Genomic DNA, 14413 nt, shown 5'->3' with positions numbered 1-14413 from the left:
ATTTGTGATCTTCACTGGTGTCCATGGATTACATGAAATCTTTCCACCTTTATCCACCTTTGTCATGGTAGGGAGAACACGTCAATGTAAGGGTGGAGTCATCTAAGATAGCACAAGGGTTAAAATTATAAAGCAATGCATCATCCTCCTTTTCCCTACTGTCTAATGCTAACTTGAATATAGGTTATCTGGACATCAACTAAACATTGTTTTGCACAAATCCTCATTTCAATAGGGAGAGATCTTCAAAGTGTGATTGAAAGATTTAATATTGAAACAGGAATTTGTGCATGAAATAGTCCGTATTCTTTGGCGGTTAGGCTCTGAGCAGGAGACATCTTGCATGCTCGGGATGACTACGGACCGTCACCATGTGAAGAGACCCCGGGGCTTAGTCACTGATGGTGGTTAAAGCCAGACGCGCTGAAGCGAAGTCAGGAGGAGAATGTGGAATGTCTGGAATGCAGATAAACACACTTCAATGAATGTAACCCTTGTGCTATCCTAGGCACTTTAACATTGGGAGTTGGGTCATCTAGACCCACTACACAGTGCGCTGAACCTTTTTTCTTCAATGATTTGTGATCTTCTCTGGTGTCCATGGATTACATGAAATCTTTCCACCTTCATCCACCTTTGTCAGGGTAGGGAGAACACGTCAATGTAAGGGTGGGGTCATCTAAGATAGCACAAGGGTTAAAGACAAGAATTTGATTGTGTTTGAGTGAGAGGAAAGTGAGCGTGAAGAATCAGCATCCCAGCGTACCTAAAGATGAGACATATCTTCATTGTTGGAATTGCGCCAACTTTTAACCAATATTCTGCTCAATTTTTGAAAATTTTGCATGCTGGAGAGAACAAAAGACCGATTGCTTTACTGTAATATCAAAAACAAAAACACTTTACACATTTATCTCACTGTTACAGAAGTATCTTAGCCATAAACTCATAAATCTAACAAACTAAATTTCTACAATCATTTTATTTCCTCCAGCCAGAGAGCCACAATGGAGAAGTGAATGAGCCACATGACCCCTGTTTTGGCCAATCCTTGCTTTTTTAGCACGTCTAACTATTACAGCATCTATTCTACTCTCCACAAACAGTACCTGCTTGAGTCCAGCTCCAGCAGACGTGTGCACAGATCACACATGAGATGTTGAATCTCAGCATGTTTTGAAAATGTTTGATTGGGGTCATTTTGATGATCAATCATTTACAAATTCTATAACAACTTTAGAACAAAGTTCTGGCTGTTAAAAAGTAAGTAACGAAAACTGAAGCTCAGCTTTGATATACTAATCAGATTCTCAAATAATAATGTAATTTATTACAACCATAGTCCCTGCTAATCTATTTAGATTACAATCACACATTTGCTGACAAGGAACAGAGAAGTGATTTAATGCAAGTGTACATCTAGACATCACATTAATAAGTTATATTGTAGTCGAATATTTTTCAAATAACCCCGGGCAAAAGAAAATTGCATTTTCCAAAGAGGCAGTGAGATTCTTTTGATTTGTTGAGTTGTTTGTCAAAGAGGAAAAAATGCCGAGCAGCTTCCTCTCTCGGAGCCACCAAGGATCAAATGCGTCAACACAATCCTGCCTCAGACCAAACACGCAATCTTCTTTCTGATGCATCAGATAGACCTTAATAAGATGGTGTTCCTGATCAAAGTGAATACATTTAGCGACCTGTCAGTGTGCTCTTTCACTGCTGTACTCGTCAGGAGGCTCTGCTCTGCTCAGCTCAGCGCTGATGAGCAGCACATTGTCACCAGTAAGGTGTTACTAAGTGATGCCTGAAAATATGATCTGGGAGACCATGCACAGAGCAGAAAATGCATTCATTTTTCCCACCATGCTCATTAATGCCCCCCATTCTAAACATATTATCGTCACTGTGTGTTCAAACTGGCAGAAAATCGTAGGCTTGTGCCACCTGGGCATTTATTTTTATTTTGTGTGTGTGTGTGTGTGTTTTTAAATCCGACGCTGAAGGGAAATGTTGGTAAATCCTTTCCAAATTGTATGCAGTGTAAAAGCCTGAAGCACTTTGCTAAGTCTGTGTCAATAGGCTAAGTGTTTTCTCTAAGCAGCAGAGAGAGGACCGAGTCGAGCTTGGCCGCAGATGCCGGCATCTTGAAGACAGAGGGGAGCAAACAAGAATCTGTGCAGTCAATGTTAATAGGAGGAGACTTTTTTTTTTTACTACACTGTCATAGTTAAGAATATGGTTTAAAAAAATTTCAAGCTGCATTTGTGCTCATGTGATGAAAATCCTGGTTTTGGTGTTTTTAACGTTTTCTTGTAGCATGATGGATATATTTAGAAAATTAAGACTAAAATTGCATTTCTGAGTGTTACTGTCCTCAAATCAATGTGAATCGGGAGCAGAAAAAAAATGACTGGAAAAAGCTTGTAGCAGTGATTAAGGACCAACAACAGATATACTGTATGTCTACATTTTCCTCGTCGGAGCTGGCAACTGGCTCAAAACTGGACAGCTGGATAGCTCCAATATTACTCGCTATTTTTGTTGTACTCCTAAAGTTAGATCGGGCTGTAAGGGGCTGTAAGCTAGTGAGAGACCACATCAACAGATGGGTGACTGAAAATCGGGGCGGGCTTACTTCGTGGCAACAGTGCCGCCCAAGACTTGGAGACAAATTTCTAATGAAACTATTTCATAGAAAACAACACTGGTATTGTGATTCTGCCTAAGAACGCCATAATAATAATCATCAAAAGACGCTTTGAAAATAGATCAACTTACGGTCAAAATGTCAGCTCAGACCGACATGTTCTTCTAAAATGGATGATGGAATGTAAAAAGAAGGAGGGAGAGTGCAGAGTCATCCCCACACCAAGACCCCCACCGCAGCAGCAGCGGCAGCCAGAACCCCCCAATACCCGCACGGCGGTGGACAGAGAACAACCGCCCCCCGTCCGATCACATCCCCCACCCAGGCCAGGGCCAGCAGGACCGCTGTAGGTACCATAACCGTTCGGCCTGGAAATTCTGTTCGGGGTCCTGGGACTAATGCTGACGTCACATTATGTGATTGGCTGTAGGTTGGTCCGATGACGTGTCAGATAGTGATTGGTCTGGACAAATTACGATACTACCATAGAAGAAAATATTATGAAGCGCTTTGTAAACAAACACAGCTCCGACATAAAGCGAGATTGTCTTCTAAACGTACCTTTATTATTGTTATGATTATTGTTGAATGCATGTTCACTTAAAGTTTTTTTAATTCGTGTGCCCAGTGCTTTACCAAAACTTTGGCATTGCTTTGGCAAAACGGAAGAACAACATTTAGCCGTACTAAAAATATTTTCAACCACGGCTGAACTTAAACTGGAATAACAAGCGGATTGTGGCAACATGTCTTTATAAAAATCACAAAGAATATTGTCAGACACAACTTATGAGGGAAAATAACTTTAGGTTACAAAAGGGAACGTGAAATGAAAATTTGTAGAGCCGGAGCAGATGTTGACGCTACGTAGTTTGTCCAAGTGGGGTTACCATAGTGTGACGTTACCTTCAGTCGAAAGGACCCTGAACGGAAGTTCCAGGCCAACGGTAATGGTACCTACACCGCCATGGGGGCCCCCAAAGCCAGACAGCAGGGAGGCATGGGGGGGACAGAGAGTGCAAGCTCCAGCCCAACCAGGAGAGCAGCTTCCCCGCCACGCCGGGAGGGCCCAACGCGGGACCCCGCCCCAGAAGAGTGCCCACAGCCCCAGACAACACCTCATCACCACCCAGGAGTTCTGGGCATCCCCCCAACTCAACCCCAGGTACGAGTCAGGACCCCCCAAGGGAGACCTGCTCTCCAGGCACCCACCCGGCCCACAGTTGGTCCAGGAGAGAGCAAGGCAGGGACCGGCCACAACCGCCCAGGAGGAGGGTGACCAGAACCCACACCACAGGGACACGGACACCCCCCAGCTCAGGTGGGATGTGATCCCCGGCTCTTGGTCTTGCCAGAAAGCTCAGGGATCCCTCTCCCTGCGTGGAAGGAGGGCTGCCGGGCCCAGGAAACCAGCACCAGGGAACACGGCGGCTGTTGCCAAGGGCCCAGTACCCCCTACCAGGGATGGGGTAGGGGACAGATGGTCCAAGGTCCCACTTTCCTTGTGAAATGCATGTGTGTTTTTGTGAGGGTGTGTGTGTGTGTGTATGTGTGTTTGTATTGGAGTGTATATTTTGAGGGGTAAAGGATGTGTGTACTAAGGGGGTGCAGTTAAAATTGGTTGGTATGGCACTGAGAACACAGGCAAAACTTTCAAAATGTAAAAGCACAAGGAAATGGAATCAGAATACATTTTGGAATTAACCCTTGTGCTATCCTAGGCACTTTAACATTGGGAGTTGGGTCATCTAGACCCACTAGACAGTGCGCTGAACCTTTTTTCTTCAATGATTTGTGATCTTCACTGGTGTCCATGGATTACATGAAATCTTTCCACCTTTATCCACCTTTGTCATGGTAGGGAGAACACGTCAATGAAAGGGCGAGGTCATCTAAGATAGCACAAGGGTTAGGTAAAGATACATTGAGATTTGAAGTAATTAAAAAAAAAAAAAAGAAAATCTGCCATAATCATGATGCCACTTCTTTGCAGCCCTGCAAAACTGCTGATGAAACACTTCAGTCTGTCTATACTTAGCTAGTGTGCCTGTTCAAGCCAATTTTTAGGACAGGATGAACCCTCAGCCTAAGCAGATTTGCTGTTGAATAATGGTTACGGATCGGAGCGGACACAGAAACTTGGCCCTCTGGGAGAAATGGGCTGCAGCACATTTTCAGGCTGTAAGTGTCAGTAGTTAATGCAGAATGGACTGGGGTTGAAAAGTTTCTGCACGGCAGCCTGACAGCTGAGCACTTACACTCCAGAGTAGTCCTCCTGTAAATGGGAAAAAGAACATGGAGGCTGTGTAAAATGTGCCTGCTCTGGATGAGAACTGGCTCCAAAATCACGAGGAAAAGATGATGGGATGACCTCGATCTTAGACTCGGTCTTTGTCACAGCAGATGCAAATAGAAAACACGAGAGGATTGAGAAGCTCCCGTATGACTCTTCTCCCTCTGCCATGTTCTTATCTCTCTGCTGTCCAAGCAGCTTGGTTTTTATCTCAGTTTCTGCTAAGCAGCTGCAATCAGAGGGATCTGTGATGTTTCTGTGGGTGCAAACAAATAACCATCATCTTCCTTCTATTTTTCGTTTTGCCATGCTTGGTGTCATCTCGTTTTCAAGCCATGCAGCATCAAATTCAACCCAAAAACAGTCCATAATTTATCTATAATCAAACAATCTTTTGTAGTTCAACATGCAATTATTTCTCACCACTACCTTGCATTATTTTTTTGTTTACTGATTACACTGTTGCAGTTTTTTAGCGCAGCACCAATCTTTATGACAAGGACGTTAAAAGATATTTTGCTAAAGGCCATAAAATGCAGTAAAAATGATTACCCTCCATAAAAGGTGTGTTTTTGTGTGTACAAAAAAAAACAACAGAACAATAAATGTTTCATAAGTCTGGTGCAATTTCAACCTTTGTAATTAATTCTAGCAAAATATCATGTCAAAGAACATCGAAACATCAACGAAATATTTTTAAATAAACAATTAAAAAAGGGTTTCTGCTCACAACTAAATTACCATCATTTGTGGAGAGTTGTTTTTGAAATGATTAACTGTAGTAAATGAGGTAAATCTGGACTAAATTTAGAGCTTCAAACAACTGGCCTTAAGTGCAGGATGCTGGTCATGGCTTCTGCTAATGATGGCTCCTAATGCATCCTTCACAGTAGTCTGTCTGCAACTAATTAGCAACCTTGCAAAGTTGTGTCTCCCCCTTGTGGTGCATCCTGCCTCACACCCTTGCATTACGACGGTTGCTTACACATTTTTTTGTGGGGGGGGACTCAGGTCCATCCCCAGCTGGCGCGTCCCTCGTCGTCACACATGCCATTCGCTGCTGTGATGTTCCCACAGAAACTTTATAAATAGTGCAGAGAAATCAAATATTCATCATCCCCCTTTCATGCCCCCTCTCTCTGCGACGGACACTCACAAGAAGAAAAAAACCACTGAAACGGTCAACCCACACAAAAGAATTTAATACCCTCCGCGAAAGGGATAAATGATCCAAATGTCGACATACTAAATAGGAAGTGGTGTGATGACACAGGTTTTTAATGTAAAAACTTGCAGCCAACACCCAAATGCTTTGTAAAAAGTCATGTGACAAATGACTTACTTACTTACATAGTTAGTACACATACACCAATGTTTTAATATATTTATATATGTCTTTTTCGTTTGTTGTCTTTTATCTAGACCAGCCAGATACAGTACCGATCAATATACAGTCACATCTGGAACAATAGTCATTTAACGTCATAGTCCGGCTGTGAAAGAGGAATCCACAGAAGCAGATTTCCACATCCATCCTCTTTGTGCCAACATTAGAAATTTCTATTTCATAATTTTCCTTTTTTTTGTATAGATTGGTGGTGATACTTGTCCTAGTATCTCGTGTCTTCTGTGCAAGTTTTTTTTTCTTTTTTTTTCTGAAACATCCCAGAAGATGATTGACATAACAGGATACCTGGCTGTTCACTTTACAGTTACTGCTTGATGGAGGGTTGTTGTTTTTCTGTTGTTGTTGTTTCTCTCTCTCTCTTTTTTTTTTTTACAGTTAAACAGTCACATCCAAACACTAAACCTCCCTTCAGCGCATCACAAAAAATGAATAGCAATTAAAAATCCAAATTCCCACAGTCAGAGTGGGAGGCAATGACAGACAGGAAAGGTTTATGACAACAATGAGCAGCATCCTCCATTCGTACACTTTAAGAAGAATAAGGCACTGCTGCGTAAAGAAAGGACAACAAATCTCTCTGGGAGTATGATGGGGGAGGCGCGATGAAGGGAGACAGTGTTCCTTTCCAGCAACTCACAGAAATATAGCATGTAGATGTGCTTGTTGTAATCACCTGCTGAACGCAGGGACATTGGGTTTTATGGCATGGAGACACTTGTGTTTTTACATATGTATGTCTCTGAGAAGCTGAGCCTTTTTTGTTTTGTTTTTATTTTTGGCGACCTTGCTTTCCTCAGACTGTGCTCTCAAGCATCCACTCGGTGCTGCTGAATGTAACTCTCCTGTTGGCAAGTGGCGATGACTCCAAGTTGAGCTGGTTGGTGGACTTGTGCCACCTCGTCCTCGCCCTGCGTGGGTAACTATGACTCTGAAATATGGAGTAATCTCCACCGTCAAAAGAGAATCTGTGCCTAGTTCGTGCCAGCTCATTGGGAGGCAACCCCACGCTGGCCAGGACGTTTTTCTTGTCCTTAAGCCTGGGAGCTTCTTTAGTGCCAGCATTGGAGCCTATGAGACACAGTGACATGGTGGAGCCTGTCAGGCTACTGTCTGTCTGTGTGTCCTCTGATGGCGGGCCAGAGCGCTGTGCATCCATGCTGGCCCTTCGCTTTAGCTTGTCTACACCCGAAGGCAGCTCCACCTCCAGTATGGCAGTGATGTCAGTCGGACCCTCCTTCTTGGCATCTTCCACCAGCGCCATGCACTCTATCGGCGCCTGAGCTTCACGAAGTCCTTCATCAGGTGGCTGCTTGGAGGTGGAGCGCTGGAGCTGCTGCTGGCTGCTGCTGTTCTGCAGGTGTACGGTGGAGCTGTTCTTGGTTTTGCTGACCACCGGGCTGCCGTAGGCCTTGTAGCGGATCATGAGGATGATGATGAACACCAGGACTGAAGCAACAATTATGCCACCAATAATGATGATCATAGTGCCTCCCAGGAACTGGCTGTGCATGAAGCGGCACTGGCTGACCTCACCGGCTGTGTGGAACTGCACGCAGCCAACTACACGTGTTGCCGTTAATGATGTGATGCCATCGTCATAAACCGCCAGCACGCAAAGGTCATACTCTCGTCCTGCTGCCAGATCATTGATCAAGAAGCTCTTGCTGGTGGATGGGATCATTCTGCAGAGCAAAGACAAACACCAAACTGGTGAATATTCTGGAGTTTTAATAATGAGGATCACAATATCCACACACATTTGCATAGGGTTTTTAAAATCAGATGAAGGTGCGTGGTCTATGAAGAAAATACGGTTCTTGCACAAATTATAGCCATTATTAGTCACATATTTCAATTTGAAAATGATAAAATCGCAAAAACTGAGATTTTCTTTGTTGACTTTTTGCATAAACATAAAGCAAGGTGATGAAAACAGTAGGATGTTTGATGAACAGGCTATATGACAATAGCTACAGGCTGCAGGACAAGTGATGCATGTTAGGAGGACAGTTTTTATATGTGATTACCTTAGGCAATGGTTCCTCTGCAACTGTGAGATTACTCTAAATACACAGGAGAGAGGCTTTGTCTCCAGGTCAACATTAGTGATAATATGATTAGAAGCTTGTTTCTTTTCCTTAAAGGGACATTTTGATGGTTATTATTTGAAGGTGATAATGTACAACCTAAAGACAAAACAACCCTTGTCTCCACGCCAAAAGAGAATGAGAAAATTATACAGGAGGGCTACTCATTATATCTGATAGAAGCTGCAAAAATCATCAATTTGGAACCAAAATCTGCGATGGGATTCATTAACATATCTCAAAGTGAACCCATAAAAAAAAAACATTTAAATCTTTTCCAAGGATTTTTAAATCAATATTGCATTGTGGGCTCACTTTGCTTTGCGTGAAAGTAACTTTTTCAGGAACTGGTTTCTATTTCAAAATACAAATTAAAATGTACTAATAGATACGTTTCTTTAGGCAGGAGAATGATAGAAATCACAGGTTATGATTTGCCACAGTGCAGCAGTGGCAATTCCTGAAAAATCCTGCAGGTTTCAGTAAACAGTTTTGGTTAAACATGAAGGTTGCAAAACCAAAATGCCTTCAGACTTTGGAACCTAAAGAGGCAATAGTCTGATTAATTTGAAACTTTTTTTAAAATAGGTGTTAATTGTGCAGCTGCTGAGGCTGATAGCAAAACAGTCTTTCCTGGATGGGATTTAATTCACGAACTAAAACTATATTGCTGTGCTTCTGCAGCTCATTTCCACCATTTTGCATAAATGTGATTAAAAAGAGAAATTATTCAAATAGAATGTATCTACTCTTTGTTTAAGATAAAATACAAAGTGGGAACTTTGCAACACATCTTTGGGCAAACCAGTGGTTTTTCATTACTACTGAACAGGCTAAGACATGCCAGGCATCACTCAGAAAACGGTCACATATCCCACAATACCAATATGCTGAGACCTTAATGCAAGTTTTTCAGCAAAATCAGCAGCACAAGCAGAGCGAAGAAGAAGAAGTTATTTTTTGAGCCTGTTGTTGCAGCGCAGAATGTTGCTTGGACAACATATAGACAGTTTATATACCCCCAGGGGTTATATACTGGGCGGCTGGGGGCACTTGGTATGGAGGGCCCCCATCCGGAGATAATTGTACATCATCCAAATAAAGCTGCTGCCGGCCAGCGATCCGGCTGCCACCACCCGTTTTCGTAATGACGTCATCCCCACCTGACCGCCATTACCACGCCAACAATTTTTCCAAAAATCTGGCAACGGCAGCTAATCTCAAAAAGTGGTTGGGATTGTAGTATCACTGGAATCTAAACTCATTCAACAGATTGAGCAAAAATAAACCAGTAGTTGCATAAATCTGGCTGGTGTGTCCCAGCTTTTCCTGTCAACATTCTCCTTTTTAGTTAGCAAACTTTGCTCACACAATTTCCTTCATCTCTGTGTTCAGCACTCTTCCAAGGATGCATACAGCAGTGATGCTGAGAGCAGAGAAATACACTTTATTTTATGTGGAGTGAGCAAATCAATATTCGTTTTGGACATGGACTATTGCTTCAAAGCTCACAATGTATTTGCATCTCTTTCATGTTCCGAATCACGACCTGATATAGTACTGAATGTTTTTTTAAGGGCCCTTTTTGCAAAATGAACACTGCGTTTGTAAATACTTAAATCGTGGCAAATGGTAAAGTAAAAGATCCTCTTGGATGCTACACTGGTATAATCAATGTCAGGGGGACTAGTGCAGATTCAGCTTTTTATCTTTTTAAAATCGAAAGAATTACTGCACTGTTAATCTAAAAAGAAAAAACGATCATGACAGATGAAGCAGGCAACAAAAAAAAAGTTTTTTTAATCCATTCAGTAAAACCTCATTAAACTCCTCAAGGTCCAATAAATGTTGAACTTCTGAATGTACATGTGTGTTTTTATAATATGCCATCCTTTTGTGTCTCCCAATAAACACGTGATCTTAATATTTTCCTACCACTACAAACAGCAAAGCCTCTAATTAGATACTTCCTAATTAAAGCAACCAATTAATGCCAGCACTTGCTAATGATACAAACAGCTACATGCTGTGAAATAGTTGGACCTTGTGTTATTGTTGTTGTCACATTATATTCTAATGATGCTGACAAGACCATTTAGTCCTTTAGGGTTTTCGGCCCAGTCAGTTCAACTTCTTGGAATAATCCAGTTAGTCAGTGGCTATAAATACATTTTTTCTATTATTAATGCTATTTCCGAGTACTGTTTATAGTGTGTGTAAAAATTACTTTCTAAGTACTACTATACATTTTGATGGCACCTAAGTTTTTCTTTTTTTTTTTTTTTTTTTACCCATCTTGCACCACTGGAGTTCTGCTTATCCTTTGCTTTTTGAATCGTTTAGCATCTTTGGGATCTGCTAATCTGCAGCCATGGATCATTGCATCAATCAGCAGATGGTAACTCCAGATGTCTCACCTTTCCTTCAGTCTCTGCTGTACCATCTTTTGTTTTTACCCCCTCCCTCCCCCACACGCTTCCTCCGCTTTCATCCCCACTCACCTGTAGACTAAAGTATCGTCTGCTGTGCTGTTGTACTGAATCTGGTACATTCGGATTCCGGGAATGTGACGCTCAGACGGCCAGCGGATCACAGCAGAGGATGAAGTCAGCTCGGTGACCACCACCCTTCTGTTCTGCTTGTCGTAGCCTTTAGTGTCATTGCCGGATTTGGAGGAGGTGGTGATGTCAGAGAGGCCGGGGTCCTCTCGCATGTGGCCTGTGTTGTTAACGAACAAGGGTAATGGGATCATGGTGATCTCCACGGCAGCTGTGGCGATGCCTGCGGCATTGGACGCCACGCAGTTATACGCCCCGTTGTCCTTCAGCGTGCTGATGAGAATATCAAGGGTACCATTATCGTACAAGATGGTGCGGGAGTTGTTATGCACCAGCTTGCCATCTGGAGACTGCCAGTGAATAAAAGGGTCTGGATCACCTACAGCTTTGCATTTAAGAGTCACGCCTTGTCCTTCCATCACATAGGACTTGGAGGCCACGTGTTTGGTGATCAGTGGAGGCTCACAGATAAACTCCTCCTCTTGAATGGACCAAAAGTATTTATCCATGAGGTGCTCTGGTGAAGCACAAGTCTCCAGATCATCCTCTCTGGTCAGCCTGCGCAGCCACAGCAGCTCACAGTTGCAGTGAAGAGGATTTCCTCCAAAGCTGACTGCTAGAGTGGATGAGCTGGAGCCCTTGACTTCAGACAAGACCTGCGCGTGCTGGAACAAGCTGTCGGGAGGCAGCTTTTGCAGCCTGTTAGAGGTCATGTCCAGGCGAACCAGCTTAGTGAGCAGCGTAAAGGTTCCCGCCTCAATGTGGTCGATCAGGTTGTGGTCAAGGGTGAGCGTGTTAATGTTACTCATTCTGGCTATAGCTTCCCAGGGCAGGCCGCGCAGGTTGTTATTGGAAAGATCCAGGTCTTCGATCGTGGAAACAAACTCATCAAAGGAGGTGGAGGCCACCTCGTGGATCTGGTTGTTTCCCAGAATGAGATGCCGTAGGTTAATGAGCCCTTTGAAGTGGTCACTTTTGATGATGTTGAGGCGATTCCCGTCCATGTGGAGCGCCCGCAGCGAGCGCAGCCCCACAAAGGCATGAGGGACGATCTGGCTGATGGTGTTGCGGGACAGCGTGAGGTGAACCAAACTCGTCATGTTGACAAAGTCTTTCTTGCGGATAATGGTGATGAAGTTGTCAGTCAGGCGCAGCTCGACGGTCTTGCGGTCAATCGTGGGCGGCACAAACAGCAGGCCCGTCTTGGCACAGAGCAGAGTCAGAGTCGGGGAGAGATGTTGGCAGATGCAGCGGCCGGGGCAGTTGTATCCCTTCACCAGGACTGCGCACAGCAGCATGCACAGCACCAACCGGTCCATTGCTGATTAGTTTTCAGTTTCTGTGTCAAAGACAAAATAAAAGAGATGTAGTGAGCAAAAAATAGATCTTTGAATGAATAAACAGAATCATATTGTTTATGAGAGCCTGCTGCAAACATCTAGAGTCTGACTGAGATTGCTGAGACTGCCAGCAAGGCATCAATCATAAAATGAAATGGATCTTTGCAGAAATAATGGCACCTGGGATGATGAAAGGCTGCACCAGCTCTGTAAGAGGCCCATGTCTCCGCAGCATTTTAATGGAAATAACAGAATGTTTTTTGTGCTATCAGGCTGCATCACTACTGGATCATATAATAGCTTGAGTGATCACAGAGCAGTACTTGTGCATTAGGTAATCACTCCATGCACATTCCCATCATGTAACAAAGCTTGTGTGTTTTTCTTCCTCTGAATTTTCCATCAGAGTGGAAAATTAAACCCAGAAAAGGGCACTTGTCAAAAAGAGCTTGAGGATTTTTATAACCTTTTCATGCTCTGCCTGTGCTCGTGTGATAACCTGCAAAATTAGATAGAAACATGTCATTTAAATGACGGCAACAGAAAGTGAAGGTGAAAATGCACGATTTAAGCTTGTTTCCAGTCCCTCCCGTGGAGACTTTTTTTTTGGAGATCCTCGGGTTTTGAAGACGTTCTGTTTCTCTGATTCCCATTTAGTGGTATTGATTAAAGCCTCTGAAAAGGAACGCGCGTGGTGGCAGGGGTAAAAAGTGATCCTTGACTGTAATAACCATAAAAGACCCAGGTGGAGCATAAACAGCAATGTGCTGATGCCATATTGCCAGCTGTTTGCGCCTCACTGTCATCACTCTCAGAAGATACCACTTTACACACCCTGTTTATTGGCTTAAAGTCCCATTCCAATCATCTTTTGATCCATTTTGAAGTGTTTCCATTGGTCTTTTAATTGTAATTACGGGCGTTTTTAGCCAAAAATAACAAACAAAAAACTGTGACATTTTCTAGTTTATAGTTTCTGCAGAGCGGCAGGAGTTCATTAGAAATTCTTTCTGAGTTGTGGGTGGAACTGTTGTCGCAGAGTAAGCCTGCCTCTATTTCCCATCATCCATCTCTTTACACGCTCTCCTGGTAGCTTGCAGTTCTTTACAACCCCAACATAACATTAGCAGTGCAACAAAAACACCAAGCACTATTGGATCTATTAAGCACTTAAATTATTTTTTATCAGACACTGGGTTTGTTTTGTGTAAAACCTACCGACATGTTTGATCTGATGATTTTGTTGATCTGATGACGACCCTGACGAAGGCGGAAGGCATTCCGCCGAAACATGTCGGTAGGTTTTACACAAAACAAACCCAGTGTCTGATAAAAAATCATTTAAGTGCTTAATAGAACTTATAGACACAATGAACTTCATTGAATCACTATTGGATCTATCTAGATGCCAGCCTAGACAAGTAAAATTGAGATCTGCATGCAGATTTTTTATTAGTTGGTTGTGACCAGTGCTGTTTTCTATGGTGTGGTTTGTTGGGGAAACGGCGTCACAGTAAGGGACAGTAATCGGCTGGACAAGTTGATCAGGAAGTGTTTGTCGGTGCTGGGCGAGGGGGTTCACTCTGAGGGGTCTGGTGGAGGACAGAATGAGCAGGATGCAGGTTATCCTCAACAGTTCACAGGACTTTGACTTCTCTGTAGTGACAGGTTTATGTCAGTGTACTGTAGAACCGAGAGGTTCCGCAGATCATTTATACCAGAAAATAGGAGGATTTATATTAAGTAATTATGGCCCGCAGCAGTCACTGACTGCAGGGACCACATTGTTTTGGGGATTTTATAATGGATTTCATTAGATTTTATCTTTTAGGAAGGTATTTAAGTATTTGTTATGTTTTACTTCTAATCTAATTGTCTTGTGTGTGATGAGTACGGTACAACGGAATTTCCCCTGAGGAGGATGAATAAAGTATTATTTATCTATCCATCCAGTCATCTACAAATGGATTCATCGGAATGAGCCAGAGCCTGCCGACTGTAGCACCTTCATCACAAATGTTTTCTAACTGCATTTTCTGTCTGCTCCTGATTCACAAAACACAATTTGAACCTTAAT

At 43.0% G+C, this 14413-nt stretch overlaps 1 protein-coding gene across 2 annotated transcripts in view; it reads right to left on the bottom strand.

Annotated features, from left to right (window-relative positions):
* Positions 1–6126: 6126 nt before the first annotated feature.
* lrfn1 (leucine rich repeat and fibronectin type III domain containing 1) overlaps positions 6127–14413 on the bottom strand; it is a 162256-nt gene continuing 153969 nt past the window's right edge. For both annotated transcript variants that reach the window (XM_011482421.3, XM_004075586.4), the window contains 2 exons: positions 10940–12335; positions 6127–8033 (listed from right to left, as the gene is read on the bottom strand). In XM_011482421.3, coding sequence (XP_011480723.1) covers positions 7145–8033; positions 10940–12315 — 2265 coding nt within the window. In that variant the 5' untranslated portion in view covers positions 12316–12335 and the 3' untranslated portion in view covers positions 6127–7144. The remainder of the gene's footprint in view (positions 8034–10939; positions 12336–14413) is intronic.

This window comes from Oryzias latipes, chromosome 13 (genome assembly GCF_002234675.1).
Source record: "Oryzias latipes chromosome 13, ASM223467v1".
NCBI classification, from domain to species: domain Eukaryota; kingdom Metazoa; phylum Chordata; class Actinopteri; order Beloniformes; family Adrianichthyidae; genus Oryzias; species Oryzias latipes.
This window is presented reverse-complemented; position numbering and strand designations above follow the sequence as displayed.